This window comes from Mustela lutreola, chromosome 6, assembly GCF_030435805.1.
Source record: "Mustela lutreola isolate mMusLut2 chromosome 6, mMusLut2.pri, whole genome shotgun sequence".
Classification (NCBI taxonomy): domain Eukaryota; kingdom Metazoa; phylum Chordata; class Mammalia; order Carnivora; family Mustelidae; genus Mustela; species Mustela lutreola.
Genome location: NC_081295.1, coordinates 138,162,270 through 138,183,234, shown reverse-complemented (window position 1 = coordinate 138,183,234; position 20,965 = coordinate 138,162,270). Strand labels below are relative to the sequence as shown.

Below are 20,965 nucleotides of genomic sequence, written 5' to 3'. Positions count from 1 at the left end.
GTCTTTCTCTGGGGCACCTGTGTGGCTCAGTCAGTGAAGCCTCTGACTTTGACTCAGTTCTTGATCTCAGGGTCCTGGGATCACGCCCTGAATTGGGCTCCCCACTCAGCATGGAGTCTGCTTCTCCCCCTTTCTCCGTCTGCCACTCTCTCTGTTTGTGCTCCTTCTCTCTCTCAAATAAATAAATAAAATCTAGCTGAGTTTTTTAAAAAATTTATTTTCAGGAACACAGTCCCCATTAGAGGGACTAAAATAATACTTTTTAAGTGATTGCATGATTAGCAACTAAACAATTAGAACCCCATTATTAGGATTTTAGTCCTTTTATTCCATTAATTCTGAATGAACATATAGCAAGGTTTCTGTCCACAGTCCCAAAGCTTGACAGTAGTCTCCCTTCTTCAGTATGGAACATTTGAGGATAAAACATGGGCAAAGGTCTTTTCTTTTGGGTAAAGAAGGAAGTCCTTTATGAGAAGGAATTGTTCACTATGTATATATTAAATTTTGGTGATGGGTTTAACTGTGGCCTGTCCTTTCCTGCAGTTTTGCGATGCCTTGGGATACCAGCAAGAGTTGTTACCAATTACTTCTCAGCCCATGATAATGATGCCAATTTGCAAATGGACATCTTCCTGGAAGAAGATGGGAACGTGAACTCCAAACTCACCAAAGATTCCGTGTGGTGAGTTTGATTTACAAGGGCACTTGCTGATATCAAATTAGAGTGACATTACACATTAACCACAAGACAGACTGGGTCTAATGTTTCTTTCCCTTCTATGTTAAGGGCTGGTCAATACCCCAGGCAAAAATGGCTGATTGGTAGAGATTTTTTTAGTGAATGAAAGAATTGTTCCTGAACAGGCAGTTTGCGTTTCTAGTAATAAAGATCCATCATTACATTACGACAGCAACCCCTGGAAAGGGTCATGGCTTTAGCTATGCCTTCAGGTGAGAGTCCATACTAGCTTGTCTCTACTTTAGTATGAGAATACTATGGTGAGGGGCATACTATGGTGGAGTCGAGTTTTCTCTATGTCAGGACTCCAGGAATAATATAGCTAACACTTATTAAGCTCCAGGAATAATATAGCTAACACTTATTAAGCACTTACTATGTACCAGTGTCTGCATATATGTGATTTCATCTTATTCTTTTAACAGCTGTATCATGTGGGTGCTTATTAGTATCACCATTTATGAAAGAGGAAACTGAGACCCAGAGAGGTTAAAGCAATTTGCTCGAGGTCACACATCTCATAAGCTGAAAATAAAACCCAAGTGAATCTGACCCTTAACCATTATTTTTTTTTTTTTTTGCCTTTGCAGTATGAGATTGTTCTTTAATTTTTTAAAAAATTTACTTTTTTATTTTAGAGAGAGAGGGAGAGAAAGAGTATGCAAGTAGGGGGTGGGGGAAGAGGGAGCGAGAGAATCGCAAACAGACTCCCCACTGAGCATGGGGCCTGACCTGGGCTCATCTCACAACCCTGAGATCATGACCTGAGCCAAAATCAAAAGTCAAATGCTCAACCAAGTGAGTCACCCAGGTGTCCTTGGGAATGCTCTTTGAATGTAAAGATGTGGTTCTTCGTGACTCGTGACCTCATCTTTGAAACAGAGATAGGAATGAGAGTAAAGTTAACAATTGTCATTAATACCAACCACATCTTTCTTTCACTGCCCTGAGTAGCTGCGCCACAGCTGGCTATGGGGGGTTTAAGATCCCAGAGAAATTTCCTATGTTCATGGGACTTACTCAGTCCAAAACAATATTCTAAAAACAGGAGAAAAAACCCAAACGTAAAGTCTATTTATGAAAGTCTAAATGGGGGAAATTTCCAGGCATTGAACTAGTTGGAATCTCCAAGCCAAAAGTGTGTCTACTATGGTTGTTCTGTTTAAGTAATAAAGTGAAAACACTGTCAGTTGTAAAAGCATCCAAACGGGGATGGGAGGAAGTCACAAGCTCATTTGAAGAGACATTAAAAGTTAGAAGTGCCTTTACTCCCCCGTGTTACAGGAATGAATCGCAGTGGTAGGAGCAGTATTAACTTGCCAGTACTGGGAAACACTCATTGGAGGATGTGGAAAGAAGGAAATCAGGGAACTAGTAGCAGTGTGGTACTATGAATAAAAAATAGTGCAGTTCATTTGAAGGGAATGAGCTGAGGAATGGTAAGCCAGAGAGTACAGGCAAGACAAAAACCTCACCTCTGTAAACTGAACAGCAATTTAAAGCATCATTTAAGCCCTTGGAATTACAGTATAGCATCCCTACATGTGTATGGAATTAAAAAAAAAAAAAAAAGACCAAAATAGCTGCCCTAAAAGCCTGCTGTGACAGTAGAAAATGGCAAAGTGAGAATTATTTGGTATTCTGTACTTTGTGCCTTTTCTTACACACACACACACACACACACACACACACACACACACACACGCTTAATGCCTTAGTAGCCAACCGAAGTTCAAAATTCATCCTTCCTATTCCTTGATCTAAATGCTTCCACCATGAATCCCCACGGACCCCCTAACAAATAACCCACAAGGCCCTTAACAAAACTGATAACAAATCGTGAAGCTATTTGATCTTGCTCTTGGTAACCCTTTCCTCTTTTGGCTTCCTACTCTGAATTCCTTTCCCTGTCTCTGTCAGCCTTTCTCCCTCCTTGCCTTCCACAAATGCCCATCACCCTGGGACTATGTTCCCTGCTCTGGGAGCCTCACCCATCCTCCACTACCAGACCACTGCCCTAGGCTCCTCTGCCCTGCCCTTACCTGACTCATGGTGGGTTTTCAACATATGGTGACTGACGCCTCACTAACAGGCTGATGTGGACCCAACTTGGGACACGTCTGACCATGGAGCACAAAAATGGAGGGGCTCAGTCAGGTCTGAGTCCAAAGCCTGGCTCTGTCAATAACCAGCTGTGTGACCTTGGGCAAGGAACAGCCTCTCTGTGCCTCTTTCCTCCTCTAAAGTGGAGATGACAGAATTTCCTATTTCACTCAGCCCAGAGCAGAGCCTAACAGGTGCCTAATGAATGTGAGCTGTCATTATTGCCTTCATTATTAGTCACACAGCTGGAATTACTTGGAGGCAATATGTTGCCATCAACCTAAGCACATTGAAGCAGTCAGAAAAGAAGGGGGGTGTTCCATGTCCTAAGATGACTGTGCCATTTCTGTACCTTTCAGGTATTCTTAAAACAAAATCAGAAATGTGTGTCTCCCTCCACACACCCCAGTGCAAACACTAGTGGACCTACAAACTATAGATGTTCCATAAAACCAAAAGAATCTCTAGGACCCTCTGGCTCTGGCTTTGACAGTTACTTGCTGTGTGACCTTGAGAAAATGATTTCACCTCTCTGAGCTTCAGTTTCTTCATCAGTTGAATAAGGGTAACCATTTCCTGATGGGGTAGCTGTGACAATTAAATGAGGTAATACAGGTAAAGTATTTACCACAGTGCTAGGCCCAGAGGGTGCACTCCCCCATGCCTACTAATGAGATTAGTAATAGCCTTGGGTAAGAAGCTGGAGCTGCTTGAACTATACCTTGGCGAGCAAGGGAGGGGGCGGGGCTGAAGGCTGACAGAGGCTGAGGTGAGGGCAGGGAGGATTTGGTGGGCATCAGCTGATCACTGAGGAGACAGCACAGCATGGCTTGGAAAACATGGCCTAACAGATTTCCTAAAAGGGGTCTCAGGTGCAAGTGGCCTCCCCCAAGACCCCAGACTCACTTCCCTCCACAGGCTCCAGTCAGACAAACTCGCCCCACCTCCCTCCTGGTTTGTGCATGGCTCCTGCGCTCACTTCCCTGCCCCTTCCTTTCTAAAGGCAACCATGAGAATGACTTCTTAGTTTCTCTGTCTTGTGCTTCCACCGTCTCTTTCACATGGAGGTAACCTGATGGTACACACTTTGTGGTGAGTTAATTTGTCCAACTGGGTCTCCGTGACTGAAAGTTGTCCTCTTTCCCATGACTCAGCCAGGTCCAGTGTGGCCAGGGCAGAAGTAAACCAGTACAAAGGGCTCGGAGAGCCAGTGCAAGAATGCTTTCAAGGGCATATTATGCGCTGCACTCCCCAAGGCCAGGGGTTGGGGGGCACAAAGCATGGATTTCAGTTCGTGCTCTGACTTCTCCCTCTAGCACCACAGACCATGGAGGGCTGCCTGCTTATGTGCCTGCCTCCCAGTTTGGCACCTCGGGTCCCTCCAAGGTGAATTTTGGGAGCAGCAATTTTGCAGAGTGGACACACTGTTGATGCCCACCAAGGGAAGAGTCCACTTCTTAGCAATTCAGGAGAGGGAGGGGCCAAGGAACCTTAGAAGGGCACAGCTGGGCAGAGTAATAGGACCTCACCGTAGCAAATGAAATTCTGAGTGGACCAATGCAAGGTAACATATCCTGGAAGGAGCAATTTAAGCCGCCTGTCCCCCGTGTGCTGATGGGTTTTGAATTATGTGTAACCTCTGGAGGAAGGCAACTATGAATCACTGCGGACAGTTTAATGAAGATGCTTGCACAACGTTTAGCTGCAGCGCGAACAGTGAATAGGGAGATGACGGTTCATTGAGGAGGGAGAACCCGGCTCACTACGTGGGCAGGGGTAAAGTGTCGGTTTGGCCTCACCTTGCAAGAACTCGGTTTGATCTCCTCATTATATGACTATCACAGTGGAAATGGAAACAATTTTAAAAGAAAGAGATGGTGGCACTTATTAGTGTCATGAAGGTATTTCCGTGAAAGGCTCTTCTTCTTCTAAATGAAAGCATTATCCTGTGTCCTTTCTGCTGGAGAGGATGTAGTCAGATTTGATGATTCTGGGTGAAAGAACTATGCCCACCTCTTGGCTAGCCCCCACCAGACAGCAGCCCCCATGGGGGAAAGCAGTGTCTGATCTAATTTGTTTTCGTTTGTTTTGTCAGCATGTAACAAGGTGCAGGGTGTAGAGCAAGAACTTGATAAATGGAATTGGTTGGAAAAATTTCTGATGCTCATTTAACTGAATAAATGTCATTTAATTCATTCAACAAACACTATGGTGCACTATTATGTCCAGATACCAGATTCTAAGGATTCAGAGAGAAATTAGAGTCACTACCCTTCAGGAGCTTGATCCAATGTTCGTGGGTGAGACAACCACAATAGAACTCTAAAAAATATAAGGTAGGTTGTAACATGAGGCAGGAGGCACGGAGGTGAGGGGAAAGGGCTTCCATCCTAAGCCCAGAGGAGCAAAGGGAAAGGCTGTTCACGTGGGAAGTGGCCATGGACTCAAAGCCATTATCCCCCTGCAATCTTCTGGTTGTGCTATTCACAGACGGAATGCCCAGGAAATGACCTTAGCACACAAACGAAACTCAGGGGTTTGTCTATAAAAGTCAAAAGCACTGAGATGAGACAACCAGAGACCAACCTGCTTCAAGGACCCTACAGGAAAGAATGAAAGTTCATGCAGAGTTAGTCTATATTCTTATGACCACAGCTGTTGAAAATCAAAACTCATTCTAACTCACCTTCCAGCCCCTTGCCATCCCTTCCTTTAAAACGCCACGAACAGCTGGCTCTTTGCCCACCATCCTGAAGGAGCTAAAGCCCCCAGGCTGTGCATTCAATGAGGAGCAGATGGAGTTGATACTGTTTAGGGACAGGGATGTACCCTTCTATCCTTCCTTCTGTGTTCTCCACCTATCACCCCCTCTCCTACCTCTCTACCCTAGGCACTCTACTCTAGGCACTGAGTCCTTTTTTTTTTTTTTTTTAATTATGTTATGTTAGTCGCCATACATTAGTTCTTGATGTAGCATTCCATGATTCATTGTTTTCATATAACACCCAGTGCTCATCACCACACGTGCCCTCCTTAATACCCATCACTGGGCTAACTCATCGCCCCACCCCCCTCCCCTCTGAAACCCTCTGATTGCTTCCCAGAGTCCATAGTGTCTCATGGTTTGTCTCCCCCTCTGATTTAACCCCCTTTAGTTTTCCCCTTTCTTCTCCTAAGGTCCTCTATGCTCTTCCTTATGTTCTACATATGAGTGAAACCATATGATAATTGTCTTTCTCTGCTTCACTTACTTCGCTTAGCATAATCTCCTCCAGTTCCATCCGCGTTGATGCAAATGGTGGGTATTCATCCTTTCTGATGGCTGAGTAATATTCCATTGTGTATGTGAACCGTAGGCAGTAATCCCTGAGTCCTTTAAAATAAACCCACCCTTCACTCTTAGTTTCAGAGGTGCCAACAGCCAACAGTACTCCAGATTCCCTCTTGGAACCAACAGCTTTGAGACCCTATGACTCCTTTTGGTCCAACTTCTTAGCCCCTCACTCACATGCCCCTTCCCATCCTGATCACATTCCCAGGGAAGTTGTTCATTTCCTGACAATGGAGCTTCAAGTCGGGTGGGTGGAAGCATGTGCTGTCCATGCTCTCAGGATGTGAGGAGAAGGGGGCTGAACACATATGTGTACACCCAGGCCCATAGCTGACTGGTCTGCTTCTCAGATTCTGGTTGATTAGCCAATTGGCAGATGTAGAAACATCCTAACTCAGAGTTTTAAACATTTTATATGATATCAAAGATAATTGTAAAAACCATAAGTACTGTAACAATTAGCAAGTCTTTATTTCCTTTTCATTTGGAATTAAGTAGGGTTGATTAAACTGGCTTTTAACAATTTAATTTTTTTCAAATAATTGTGAACTAGTAAACATGTATTTCTCACTTTCAGTTCAATGCTGCAACAATCTAAGAATTAGTCAGTGATTCACATGGAAAGTAATCACAATTTTATTCTGTTTATCCCCAGGGCATTATGGAAAAACACCAAATCAAGTCAAACTATTCCTGTAATTTTGCCCTCTCGCTCTCTCTCCATGGTGCAAGGCAATATGATTAGCTCTGCCACTAATTAGCTGGGTCACTTCGGGCAAGTTGCTTGATTTCTCTGGACCTTAATTTTCTCTTATGTAAATGGATGAGTTCGGTCTTAATGAGCTCTAGGGTCATTTCTAGCTCCCAAATTTTTTAAAATAAATATCACTGTTCTTCCAGAAAGGTCTTTCCTTCCGTATACAGCAGGTTCTACCTTGCTCTGTGTGAAGACCTACTCATATGCACAGGGTCAGCTAGGATCCACCCACTCACATATAAGTGCCACTTTGCAAACTGACTTAACATCAGCTCCCAAGGAAAGAAAAACAAACAAAAACAACAAACAAAAACAAAAATCAGGCACACACCACAGAAAAATTTTGTAGCTGTAATTTCTGGCCTCCGTGGATCTGGTTCTTTCTTTCTTTATTTATTTTTAAAGATTCTATTTATTTATTTGACAGAGAGAGATCACAAGTAGGCAGAAAGGCAGGTAGAGAGAGAGGAAGGGAAGCAGGCCCCCCGCCGAGCAGAGAGCCCGATGCAGGACTCGATCTCAGACCCCGAGATCACGACCCGAGCCGAAGGCAGCGGCCCAACCCACTGAGCCACCCAGGCGCCCCGGATCTGGTTCTTTTTAAAAAAAAAAAAAAGAAATTTTCAACTTCCTTCATGCTTGCTGGAAAGAGTACAGCTGTTATTGTTTTATTTTTCTCACTTCAAATGCAAAAAACAAAACCAAAAACAAAAACTGTGTAGTGGGTAGTATTGAATCTATAAACAAAGCTCTTTTGAAGCAAGTTTTAGAGCAGAAATTAAACAGCCTTCACACCTAGGAATCAGCACAGGGTACCATACTGATCCTAATTCTCATTGCAGTTTCTGCGCTTGACATAGAGGTTTGACCATTGTAGGCATGTTTTTGAAATTTAAATCGATTTGTCTTGTTGTAGATGTTCAGTGTGATCCCGCTAGTTAAACTTTCATGTTCTTACATCACACTAAGTTTTAATTACTGTATGTGCAAAAAAGATTATACAAAAATGAATTCCAAATAAAAAGGCAGAGAAAATTTTCTGAATATAAACCAAACTGCTTAAACATGTTTAAGGGTTTGTAAAATTAACCGGTGATTCATCTAGGTTGCCAGTTTTGAACATCTACCATAGATATTTCTTTTCAAGTAGATTATCTTGTTAACCGCATTGCTGTCAGCCAAGTTGTTTTTGAGGAAATCCCCTAAAACAAGATCACAAGCTCTGTCACTAAAGAACTAAGAATATACACTCTGAATCTATACCAAAGTCTTGAAGAAAGGATGGAAAAAGTTATTTGCCACCTCCAAGAACCAAAATGCTTCATGCTTATGGAATGCTTTCACTGTGCCAGGTCCTGATCTAAGTGGGTGACACGTAGTAACTCATTTAACATTTTTAACAACCTGTTAGGGTACTTGCTATTATTGTCCGCATTTATAAATGAAGAAACAAAGGCACACAGTAACCTAACCACAGTTACCAGCTGAAAAGTGGCAGAGCCTGAATTACAAATCCAAGGGTGTTGACCCTAAAGCCTGCTTTTTTTAAAATAACACCTTTATTGAAATATAATTCACATATCAATAATTATAAAATTGTGTTGCTGGGCTTGTAATGTAGAAAGATGTCATCTGAATTACAATAATAGCACAAAGGACAGGGGAAATGGAACAAAGTTTTTGCATGCAGTTGAAAATAAGTTGGTATTAATCTGAATTAGAATTCTCAGATTGTTAGATATAATCCCCAGAGAAACCACTAAGGAAAAACTGAAAAATATACAGTAAAAAGAAACAGAAAAAGAATTAAAATGGTATATTAGAAAATATCTTTTTACACAAAATAAGGAAGTAATGAGGAATATAAGAAGAAAAAAACATAATACCTATAGCAAGGAATTTGCAAAATGGCAAATGTAAGTTCTACTTGTCAGTAATTAGATTAAATGTTAATGAATCACATATTAATATTAAGATTTGTTTTATGGCCTAACATATGGTCTATTCCAAAGAATGTTTCATTTCCCCTTGAGAAATGTGTATTTCTTTGTTGTTGGGTGGGATATTTCATAGCCATCCATGAGGTCTGTTGGTTTATTGTGTTGTTTTAGTCTTCTATTTCCTTGCTAATCTTCCACCTGTTTGTTCTGTCTGTAATTGAAAATGCAGTATTGAAGTCTCCAAATTTTATTTGTTAAATCATTTTTGTTCTGTTTGCTTGTTTGTTTTTATTGAGGTATAATTGACATATTAGTTTCAGGTGTGCAATAATGATTTGTGCATATTGCAAAATGGTCACCACAGTGCAATAATGATTTGTGTTTATTGCAAAATGGTCACCACAGTAGCTAATATTTGTTGCCATACATAGTTACAAAATGTGTGTGTGTGTGTGTGTGTGTGTGTGTGTGTGTGTGTGTGTGTGTGTTGATGAGGACTTTTAAGATCTTACCTACCAACTTTCAAATAACTGGAAATTTGTACCTTTCGACTCCCTTCACCTATTTTCCTTACTCCTACTCCCACGTCTGTTTGAATTGTTAAATTATCTATTTTCCCTTTTGTCAGTTTTGCCTTTTTTGTATTTTGGGGCTCTCCTATTAGATACAGATGCTAATGATTGTTGTTTTCCTAAAGCATGACCCTTTAATCATTATAAAATGTCCTTCTGGGTGATGTACTCAACTAATGAATCATCAAACATTATATCAAAAACTAATGATGTACTATTCCTTGGCCAGTTGAATTTAGATTAAAAAATATGTCCTTCTTTGTATCTAGTAACAATATTTGTCATAAAGTCTATTTTGTCTGGTATAAATATAGCCGCTCCAGTTATCTTTATGTTCTATTTGCACAGTTTATGTTTTTCCATCTTTTTTACTTTCAACCTATTGGCAACTGTGAATATGAAGTGTATGCCTTAGATATAACATACAGTTTTGTTTTCCATCTTGCCAATCTCTGCCTTTTGATTTTAGTATTTAGTCTACTAATGTTTAATGTAATTACTGATAAATAGGGTTTATATCTGCAATTCTATTTTCTTTCCATATGCATTATGTCTTTTTTCTTCCCCTATTCCTCCATTACTTCTTGCTTTGTATAAAAAGATATTTTGTAGTATACTATTTTAATTCTTTTTCTGTTTATTTTGACATATTTTTCAGGTTTTTCCTTAGTGTTTCTCTGGGGACTACAATTTAAAACCATCATGAGAGACTATGGACTCTGAAAAACATTCTGAGGGGTTTGAAGTGGTGGGAGGTGGGAGGTTGGGGTACCAGGTGGTGGGTATTATAGAGGGCACGGATTGCATGGAGCCCTGGGTGTGGTGAGAAAATAATGAATACTGTGATGCTGAAAATAAAAAAATTTAATTTTAAAAAATAGATAAATAAATAAATAAAAGAAGTGATTAAAAAAAAATAAAACCATCATTTAAAACAACTTAGTTCAGGGGCGCCTGGGTGGCTCAGTGGGTTAAAACAACTTAGTTCATAATAATACCAATAAATTTCAGTAGCATACAAAAACATTGTCCCATTCCCCTTGCCTTTTGTTCTGTTACTGTAATACAGAATACATCTTTCTATATTATAAGCCCATCAACACAATTTTATAATTACTGCTTTATAAAACTGTCTTTAATATCAGAGGAGAAAAGAATTCAAACAAATATAAATTTATACTGGTTTTGTCTATTTCTCTATGTAAGTTACATTTGCCTTCTTTTTTAAAGGGTAGTGTTTGCTAGATATACAGTTCTTATTTAATTTTTCCTTTCAGCAATTTGAGTACATCATTCCACTGCCTTCTAACTTCCGTGGTTTCTGACGAGTAGTTAGTTTTATCCTTCTGATAAACTCCTATAGATAATGAATCATTTTCTCATATTGTATTCAAAATTCTCCTTTGTTTTCAGCTTTTGACAGTTTGATTCTGAGGTATTTAGGGGTATATATCTCTGAGTTTAACCTTTTTGAAATTTAACTTCTCAGGTGTCTATATCAATGTCTTATCAAATTTGGAAAGTTTTTAGCTATTAGTTTTTTCAAATATTCTTTCTGCTCCTTTCTCTCTTTTCTTTCAGGGACCTTCACTATGAGTATGTTGGTACTCTTGATAGTGTCCCACATGTCCCTGGGGCTCTGTTCATTTTTCTTCATATTTTTTCATTTCAATTTACTTATCTTCAAGTTATCTTCAAGTTCACTAATTCTTTCTTCTTCGTGTCTACCCCAATATACTTTTGAGACCCACTAGTGAATTTTTGAATTTTTCATTCTAGTTATTATATTTCAGCTCCAGAATTTCTATTTGATTTCTATTCATAATTGCTACCTTTTCATTGATATCCTCTGTTTGATTAGACATTATTCACTTGGCTTTCTTTAGTTTTTGAACATGCTTATAATACCTGATTTAAAATCTTTGTCTAGTAAAACCAATGTCTTGGCTTCCTCAGTGACACTTGACTGCTTTTTTTTTTTTTTTCCTGTGTATGGACCATACTTCTCTGTTTCTTTGTGTGTATTCAGTTTAAAAATAAAAAGTGCTAGCCATTTTAAATAATACAATGTGACAACTCTGTAAATCAGATTTCCTGCTCTCCAGAGTGTGTTATAGATGTTTGTAGGGTTGTTGCTGCTGCCACTCTTTGTTTAGTGACTTTCCTGAACTAATTCTGGAAAGTCTGTATTTTTTATCATGTCTGGCCATTAAAGTCTCTGCTGGGTTAGCTTAATTGTCAGTTAGCAATTGGACAGAAATTTCCTTAGTTAATTGAATTAAGAAGTCCTCAGTCCTCAAGGAGTTCTTTGTGTGTTGGGGGAATGCCATCAATGCTCCACCAGTAAATTTGCAATTCTGCTGTAGCTTTTACGTCCTGTTTGCATCCACCATATCTCAAGATCACTAAGAGGTGAAAGATTAGAACCCTCTTAGGGTTCTTAGGGCCTTCCTGGCCATGCTCACTGACCTGCACATCTGTGTAGCTATTCAGACTCTTAAGAGTATGTCAGAGTTGTTCAAAGCCCACTACGGACATCTCTGTCATTAGGTTTGCCTTTTACGTTCTTTTGGGGGTCAGCCTTTTATTATTACCAATTGGTATCATTCTTTAAGGCAGCTGTGATATCAAACAGTCACTTCTAATTGTTTTTGAGAAACAGTCTTTGGGTAAGGCTATTTGCACAGGGTGAATTCTGAATCTAATCAAATAAAAAGAAATCCTGAGAATGGAGTTTTCAGAGAACCCCCAGACAGGTTAGTGGCAATTCTTTGGAGATGGGGCTTTTAGAGAGTTCCAAACCCAATTTTCTCCCCTTAATTTGTTGCTAGGTTGCAAGTTTTTATACCATAGTTGTGAGGCTCTTGACTTTCATGACTACTGTGGAGCTATGGAGAGGAGTGGGGATAAGGCAAACTCCAATGCTACAAAGCTCACTATTCTTAATGAGACTCATTTGTTTTGTTGAATAAGTTCCACCTCAGATTATTGTAAGTCTTTGGTCCATGCCCAAAGTTCTGAAAAATTTGGTTTGATCATGTTTCTTAACATTCCCTTTGTTTTTATGAAGGAACAGTTTCTTGGAAATCCTTACTCTGTCATTTTAGAAATGTTTCCTTAGAGCACACTCTTAACCACAACACGAATTAGGAGTCTACCACACTCCTTGAAAGTTTTACATATTGTAGTAATATTTAAGTATCCAGTGTCACCTTCCTGATATCCTATTGAAAAAAAAAAAAACATAATACTTTATGCATATCCTTTTACTTCTCTATTTCTTTTGTACATTATAGGGCATTATATTGCTCTTTCAGAAATTGTATATAAAAAAATTATCTGTGGATTTCATTTCAGTACAATAAAGAGATGTTATAAAATATTTGTTTTAAAACTAGGAAGGGACATTGTATTTTGAAGGTTGAAAATCCCTTCACTAGATTCTCTTCCCATTCCTATCACAGTCCTGAAGAATATCTCCAAAGAGGCCTGAAGTCCCTATTCTACTAAAGATCCACTTTAAAGAAAAAAAAAAGAAGGAGTTTAAAAGGTTAAAAAAAAAAATCAGAGGTTACTACAAATACCTCTTGGAAATTAGAATGGAAAAGAAAGTGGGAGCCATTTGATAAACCACATAGAAAACAGTAAGGTATTTTCCATAATGAGAAAAATATCATGTTTTGGTTAATCATAAATTCTGCCCAAAAGTCATCATATATACCATTCAGATTTTGCCAACTTTCAAATGATTAGAAGCTAATAAAATAAATACCATATAGGCTATATTGGATGTATTAATTTCTTTTGATGATTAATAAGAGCTCTAGAAAAACCTTATATAAATAAGAGCTATCAACCTTAAAATATTATACTTATAAAGAGCTTTATAGTACAAAATGGTGATTTGGTACCTATTTAAACTATTGGCTATATATTTTTTTAAATTCCTTCAATAGTTATGGATAAACCTGGCCGTAATTTATTATAGACATTTTTATACTTTAGAATTATCCAAAAAAATATTCTCAAAATCTAATTTTTTCTTCATTTTCAGGTGTGAGATTAATTCCCAATTTGTGATGCCAGACAGGGTCTTATTTTCAAAATGAATCTAGTGCATGGAACCCAGGCAAGTTACAGAGAGCTTTCTGCTAAGAAGTAATGGCAGATGTGGTTCATATGGATGAGTGGCATCTACTTTCTGAGCATTTTAAGGATTATTTATTTTGTGTTTGCCAATTTTTGCCAAATTTAGTTTCATTCTCTGTCTTGTCCATTTTCTGATGCCACAATAAAAAAGTAAAACAGATAATCAAAAGAGGGGAAGTTATCAAAAGAAGAGAGAAAAGTAAAATAAAAAAAAATCATTACTATGAGAGACTATAGACTCTGAAAAACAATCTGAGGGGTTTGAAGTGGCGGGGGGGGTGGGAGGTTGGGGTACCAGGTGGTGGGTATTATAGAGGGTACAGATTGCATGGAGCACTGGGTGTGGTGCAAAAATAATGAATATTGTTATGCTGAAAATGAACAAAAAATAAATTTTAAAAAATCATTGTAATAAGGCTGCTATAAAATGCTCTTAATAAATATTCAAGAAATCAGTACCTGAAAGCTTAAGAAGAGAGCAGAAAGGCTCAAGACTAAGGAAAGACACACTCCCAGAAAACTTAGTAAATTGAAACAAACTTCTTAGGTACTGTGGTACCGTATATGTAATTGAATACATCTGGGCTGGCATTTATCCAATACATATTGGTAGGGACATACAGCATTTATATAGGCTGAGTGTCCTTTGTGATTGGTTGAGATTTCCAATCGGTTCATGTCTGTGTCTGAGCAGTTATTATTTTGATTATTACCCCTTCTATAAATATACCACATAGTTTCATTCTGGGAATAACAGCACATCCCCAAGCCCATCCCCTTTATCTTCAACACCCCAATTGGGATCTTTCATGCTACAGAAGATTGCTTAAACCGATTTCTCAATTAGCATTGGAGGACCCCTTCCCTGCAAAGGATAAGCAAAAACAAACACCTTCATCACTTCACTTTTTTCTTGGTGGGTAGTTGGTTTCTAAAGAGGGGTTGTCCTGGTCTCCAGAAGATTGGACCTCCAACCTTTGACTAACAATCCCAGAGAGACTTTAAATGCCCCTTCCTGGTTTCAGCATTCCAACTGCCCCTGACAATAAACAGCTACATTCTGAAGTAGTGTACTGCTCCCATCTCCCAGCTCCATAAAAGATTCCTCCAGCATGCCTCCTTTTCTCTGAATAATTCTTTTTCATTGTTTTGCTTCATTACCTTTCCTAACTGACAAATTTTTTCTTGGTCCAAGCTTTCGTTTCTGCTTTGGAATGTCTTGCTAGACAAGCCTCAGAATCCATCAACTTGTCTATACTTTTTTCAACTCCCAGCCCACCCATACCCTCTACCACTGAAATGGCCAAAGCTCAACAATTTCAGGGTTTGCTCTCATTTTTGTCATCAATGGCATTGCCTGTATTAAGAGTATACCAAAAGAGCCTGGGAAGTGGGGTTGCATGCATATGCCACAAATACCCAATTTACAAGATAGTTAAGTACCTTCCGTCCACTCCCTCCCATTTTTAAAATAAAAGAATTCAAAGAATTGTATACATTTGAAATTGGCCCAATAAATCTCCTTGAGGGCTTTCAGTCAATCTTATTTGTGCTTTCCCTTGAGCTATTATAAAACTGCAGAAACAGGGCTACAGGCCCACATCTCTTTCTTCCCTTGTAGGGAACTGTTCCTGGACAAATTGTAGATGAGACCACCCTATGGAGCATTTAAGCAATTAGCCAAGCTAAAGGCAGTAAAGGATGCCTTGCTTAAATTATCCAGTTTATTGTCTTTGAACATCTAACATGTAGAGACCCAAAGCCCATCTTGATTTCAGCTGTGTTCTCTCTCCATTTCTCCATCATCCCACAGGTTCTTGCGACTCCAGATGTGACCTTAGCCAGTGCTTAAAACCGGACAGATCGTTAACTGTGCTCTATTTTCTTTTAACACAAAAATAGTCCACTTATGTGTATGTGTGTGGGGCGGTAGAAATTAGTTCATGTTTATTATAAAATTTCAAACGTTGCAGAAAAAAATACAAAAGTCAGAGTCATCCATCTTCTAACTCCTCATTTTTTACTGCTGCATAAAAAATTACCAAAAACTTAGCAACCTAAAACAACACAAGTTTATTATCAGTTTCTCTGGATCCGCAGTTTGGGCACAAGTTAACTGCATCCTCTGCTCAGGGTCTCAGATAATGGCAACCAAAATGTTAGGGGAGGCTGTGGCCCATCTGATGTCCAGTACTCTCTTTCAAACTCATTTATGTTCCTGCAAGGATTCAGTTCCTTGAAGCTATAGAACTCATGGAAGCTTCCATCTTTTACAGGGTCAGTAGGAAAAGGTCTCTGCTGCTTCTAGTCTCCAGCTAGCTCTGTCCCTAACCTCTAGATCCAGATTTAAAGGGCTCACCTTTTTAGATCAGGCCCACCTTGCTAGCTCCCTTTTAACTAACTCAGAACCCACAAATTAATTATATTAACTACATGTGCAAAATCCTCTTTGCCATGTAAAGTAACATAATCACAGGAGTGATACACCCTCCTATTCATAGATTTCACCCACATTCAAGAGGGGGAAATTATACAAAGGTGAAGGTCATTTAAAATTCTGCCTTCCACACATAAGTACACACACAATATGTGTTCTGTCTATGATTTTTAAAACTTAATATTCCATAAGTGTTTTCCTGCCTAATATATGTAGATTTTCATTTTTATGATTGAATAATATTCTGTTTTGTATTTCAAAACAGTCATGTATTAGAGAAACTATTTCTGATTTTTCCTTCTTCCAAATTATGCAAGAATGAACATTCTGAAGTACTTGTCTTTGCATCTGTGTGATTATTTGCTACATATAAATTCCAAGGAAAGGGGTTAATCAAAGGATAAACCAAACCAATGCTGTGATGTTCTCTGAAGGTCCCTCAGCAATGCATGATGCTGTTTTTCTAGAAAAGCTCTGCCTTTGGTGAAGATTCTGCTGATCCTTTGTACCAGTTCTGCTGAGTTATTAGCATCCTTGAAAGGAGTTCTAGAAATCACTAGCCTGTCACTGCAGGAAACTTGCAAAAATTAACATAAAGCAAAGTGGTGTTCTTCACTTGTCATTCCATCATTATTCTCCCTCAAAAAAGTTATTTTCAACTTGATTAAATAACTCTCAATGAAATGGGGCTTTATTTTAATTTCTACACTGCTTCTTTAGAAAGTGGTAATAAGAAAACTAGATCATTTTGAAGGTTTCTAACTTTTCTTTTACCTTTAAAGTGACACCATACATTTTGATCATATAGTGGGAAGTGAGAAGTCAAGTTCCAATTGAAGCCTCTGAGAAAATGAATCTTAATAACAAATAAGCAAATGAAAGTTTAATTACACCTGTCTTGGAGATGTCCTATGCTTGCTAGGAGTTGTCCTTGCTTTTCGATCAAGCGATACTTTCTGAGCACTTTCTAAGGCCTAGCTCTAGGGCTGGGAATGTGTTGGTGAACAAGACAGAGTCCCAGAAGTGAATCAATCCCTCAACGAATGCATAATAAAATTACAAGATGAAAACAGAAAGACTATGACAGATCTAGATAAGGAACTTTAAGAAAACCTTTCAGGAAACATATGTATTCCCCAACCTATAGACAACCTTGTTGCAAATGGAATTCAGAAATGTCTGTAAATATTAGCCCCTTTCATGGGTGACCTTAAAATGAAAAACAAACATGTGTACCCAAAATACTTAACATCCAGCCAAAAAGGAACCCTCATGGCATGAGTGGCCCAGGACACATTTTCCCTGGCCATTCTTTTTTTTTTTTTTTTTTTTTTTAAGATTTTATTTATTTATTTATTTGACAGAGAGAGATCACAAGTAGATGGAGAGGCAGGCAGAGAGAGAGAGAGGAGGAAACAGGCTCCCTGCCGAGCAGAGAGCCCGATGCGGGACTCGATCCCAGGACCCTGAGATCATGACCTGAGCTGAAGGCAGCGGCTTAACCCACTGAGCCACCCAGGCGCCCCCCTGGCCATTCTTGAACAGAGAGAACAGCATGATTTGGGAAAAAAAAAAAAAAATCTGTGGCTTTGGAGGTAACATCCTCCCACTCTGTTCACGACGAGCCTGGGAGCCCAGCCATTGGCTTTCTACCCGTTGACTAAGGCCCAACCTCAACTTGGGTTCTCTATCTGAGATCTGAAATGCAAAGCTTGTTTATCTTGTTCAAGGCTAACCTTGCCCAGGATATTTGAATTTAAATAAGGAGGTTCTGGCACCTATTAATCTAGGGTGGTGGTGTAACAGTGAAATCATAGCTAGAGCCAGGATTGCTAAACACAGGTTGCCTACACGGATTGTGTAGGAAGCAGGACTACGTCCATTTGGATTGCAAATGTTTCCTTTCTGTTTTCCTAGATCTCTCTGCCTAATGATGCAACTTTCAGTGTTCTGGAGGGAGGCTAACAGTCATTTTTAAATTCACAGTGACCTTCTTTCCAGCTTCAGAGGAAAGATGCAGGCTCTCAAGCGGGAACCAACCTCAGGTTCTTGTCCAACACCTCCATACCTTGACCCTGATCTACACCCACACCTCCCTGTCCTGGGAACAATGCCTCGATCCCCACACCCGGCAAGGTTTAGCAGTCAACCTCATCCTCCTGCATTCTTGGGAGTTGAATGTCCTCTTACTCCATCTCTCTATTCTCTATTCCCACTCCCTGCCCTGGTGCATCCCCCATAAGCATGATAATCTCTGCTAGAGTGAAAATAATCAAAACACTCTTGCCTGTGTTGCATTACCTTCTTGCCGTGGACCTATCTTCTCTTTTTCCCTTCACAACCTAGATCACTCTGAGGAGAGAAAACTACACTGCATGCCTCCATTTCCATGCTCTCCTCGTTTAGCTCTGCCCCCCATTCTCCTCCACCATCAGTGAAGACGCTAGCAATTGGTTCAACCCTGAGTGTCTCACAGATAGATAAAAATGTCTCTAGGGTTTTGTCTCCTGGGTTTCTCACTGGCTCTCAAGTTCATCACATCCGAAACTGAACTTGTCAGCCACCCAACACACACACCACCCAACCCAAACTGTCCTTCCTTCCTCCTTCATTCAGTCTTGGTCAATGGAACCATCATATTCCCTGAAAACATGAAAGTCTTCCTCCACTCATCCAGCTCTCTCATCTCCACATGCCTGTACCCGCTGATGGCTCTCAGTCGTCCCCACGGGAGTGGAGGAGTAGAGGTCAACTCAGCTCCAAGGCCCATCCTGCTTCCCCACCTGTCTTCCACAAAGACAGGTTTGCAAATCTAACTTACCCAAGAATAGAGTCTAATCGTTTGATCTGGGATAAAAGGATTTCACAGTTTCATCCTCCCTTATCCCACAGTTCATTGTTTAAGAGCTTGAGCCCTGGAGCTCTGTCACGAACCAACTCTGTGACCCCAGGCAAGATTCTTAACCTCTCTGGGCTTCCCCTGCAAACTGGAGATAATAATAGTAGAATCTTTCTAATAAGGTACCAGAATGTCAGATGTGCTAATATACATAAAATTTTAGAACAGTGCCTGGCACATAATAAGTGCTGTGCATTTTTGTTAGTTTTGTGATTCTCTGCCCACCCTTACCAGCCACCCCTCTCCCCCATGCACACAAATATGCAAGCATGCTGCCCTCACACCACGACGAACAGCGTGCCGTCCCCCAAACACATCGTGTGGGCTATTTCATACCTCTACAATTTTGTTCTTACTTCTTTTGTTGACTTTCCAAACTCCCACATTCCCCAGGACTTAGCTCAATTATCACTTTTGCTGTGAACTTTTCTTCATACCCTAAGGGTTTCCCCCACGGAGACCCCACTGTACCCCAAATGAGTTTCCAGTGCATCACGTCTATGAATTATTTTTAAAGGTCTGAGACTTAACTATTTTTGAGCACTTATCACATGCCAGGTCCTATTCTAAGTGCTTTATACCCATTATCTTGCTTACGCCTCACAGCAAAGCTATGAAATGTTGTAACGATTGGTTTACCTTTTCATCATTCCTCCTAGATCACGAGGGTCTCTGTGGGCAAGAACCTACATGTCGGTCAGTCCTGCATCCCCAGCACCTAGCCTGGTACAGAAAGGCTACACAGTGAAATTAATACCTCCAAATTGAGCCAATCAAAGCGGAGTCAAACTCAGACATGGGAACATGTACAAATTTCTGACATTGAAGGACACTTAAGTAAAGGAGGAATGGTAGCTGGAACTGAAATTCATCCATGCCATAGACAAAGACTGCTGTAACTACTTCTCCCCACTGTTAAATCGTTATTACTAGATGAATATTTTCTATAGCGCAGACGGCTTAATGTGCTCTCATTGGTTTCTGTACTGTCATATAATTTCAGGTCTTTCCAAGGACATCATAATACAATTCATGATGACATTTTATTCCATGCTCTTGCCTCAAGGGTCATATGCAAAGTTCTGTAAAGTTTTGGCTTGTGGGTTGCCTACCTTTGATAAAGGTTAAAGAGATACTCACCCTGACACCCTTTTCTTCTTGGACACCAAATGGAAATTTGCCCAAATTAGAGACAATTATAGTCAGGAGTACGTTATAGTTTCTATGGCAACAGCCTAAGCCCATAAACACAAGCATTTTATTGCTTAATTGTTACAAGAGATCTGCTTCTTATAAATCTAGTATGCATAAATATAAAAGAAATGCAAAGATATATGTATTTCAGTTTCAATTAACTTTTCTTTTCTCTCCTTTTAGCACATAGTATTAACTTTTCTTTTCTACCCTTTTAGCACATAGTATGCTCTGTTTCATTAGGCAGCAAAGGATGGTTGAGACCAAAACTGTTTCATGCACTGGGTGGCCTTGAAACTGATATTAGCAGGGAAGAGAAATCCAGCCACCTGATGCCCTCCCAAGGGTGCCAATGGGAATGCATCTGTCCAGCAAACTCAAGTCCAGGACATCTCTGGCCAGTCTTCAATTTAGTTTTGTTTTTTTTTTCCATTCCAGCAATGTGTAGGTAGTGTACTTACAGGAATTCTGGACACCTTTTGATTTCTTGGCGCGTTGACTGGAACGGGAAGTTTAATCTTCTTGGGGTGGTGTTTTCTCAGGAACTACCACTGTTGGAATGAAGCCTGGATGACAAGACCTGATCTTCCCGTTGGATTTGGAGGGTGGCAAGCTGTGGACAGCACCCCACAAGAAAACAGCGATGGTAAAATCGCATCCTCCCTCCAGGAACTCTTTTCACGACAATCTTTCTTTTGCTCTTAGGGTTGCATTTGATGTGTGGGCAACACTCCCACTGGGAACCAACATCAAAAGCGTGCTTCCTGGGCCCATGTACAGTATTAGCAGCCTGTCAATCAGTTTAATTTCATCTCAATGGTCAGCTTTCCCCTGATTATTC

General features: G+C 39.8%; 1 protein-coding gene across 2 annotated transcripts in view; it reads left to right on the top strand.

The window, feature by feature from the left end:
* Positions 1 to 20,965, top strand: part of F13A1 (coagulation factor XIII A chain) — a 163,860-nt gene that overhangs the window by 99,201 nt on the left and 43,694 nt on the right. For both annotated transcript variants that reach the window (XM_059179181.1, XM_059179180.1), the window contains exons 8-9: positions 547 to 685; positions 20,667 to 20,770. In XM_059179181.1, coding sequence (XP_059035164.1) covers positions 547 to 685; positions 20,667 to 20,770 — 243 coding nt within the window. The remainder of the gene's footprint in view (positions 1 to 546; positions 686 to 20,666; positions 20,771 to 20,965) is intronic.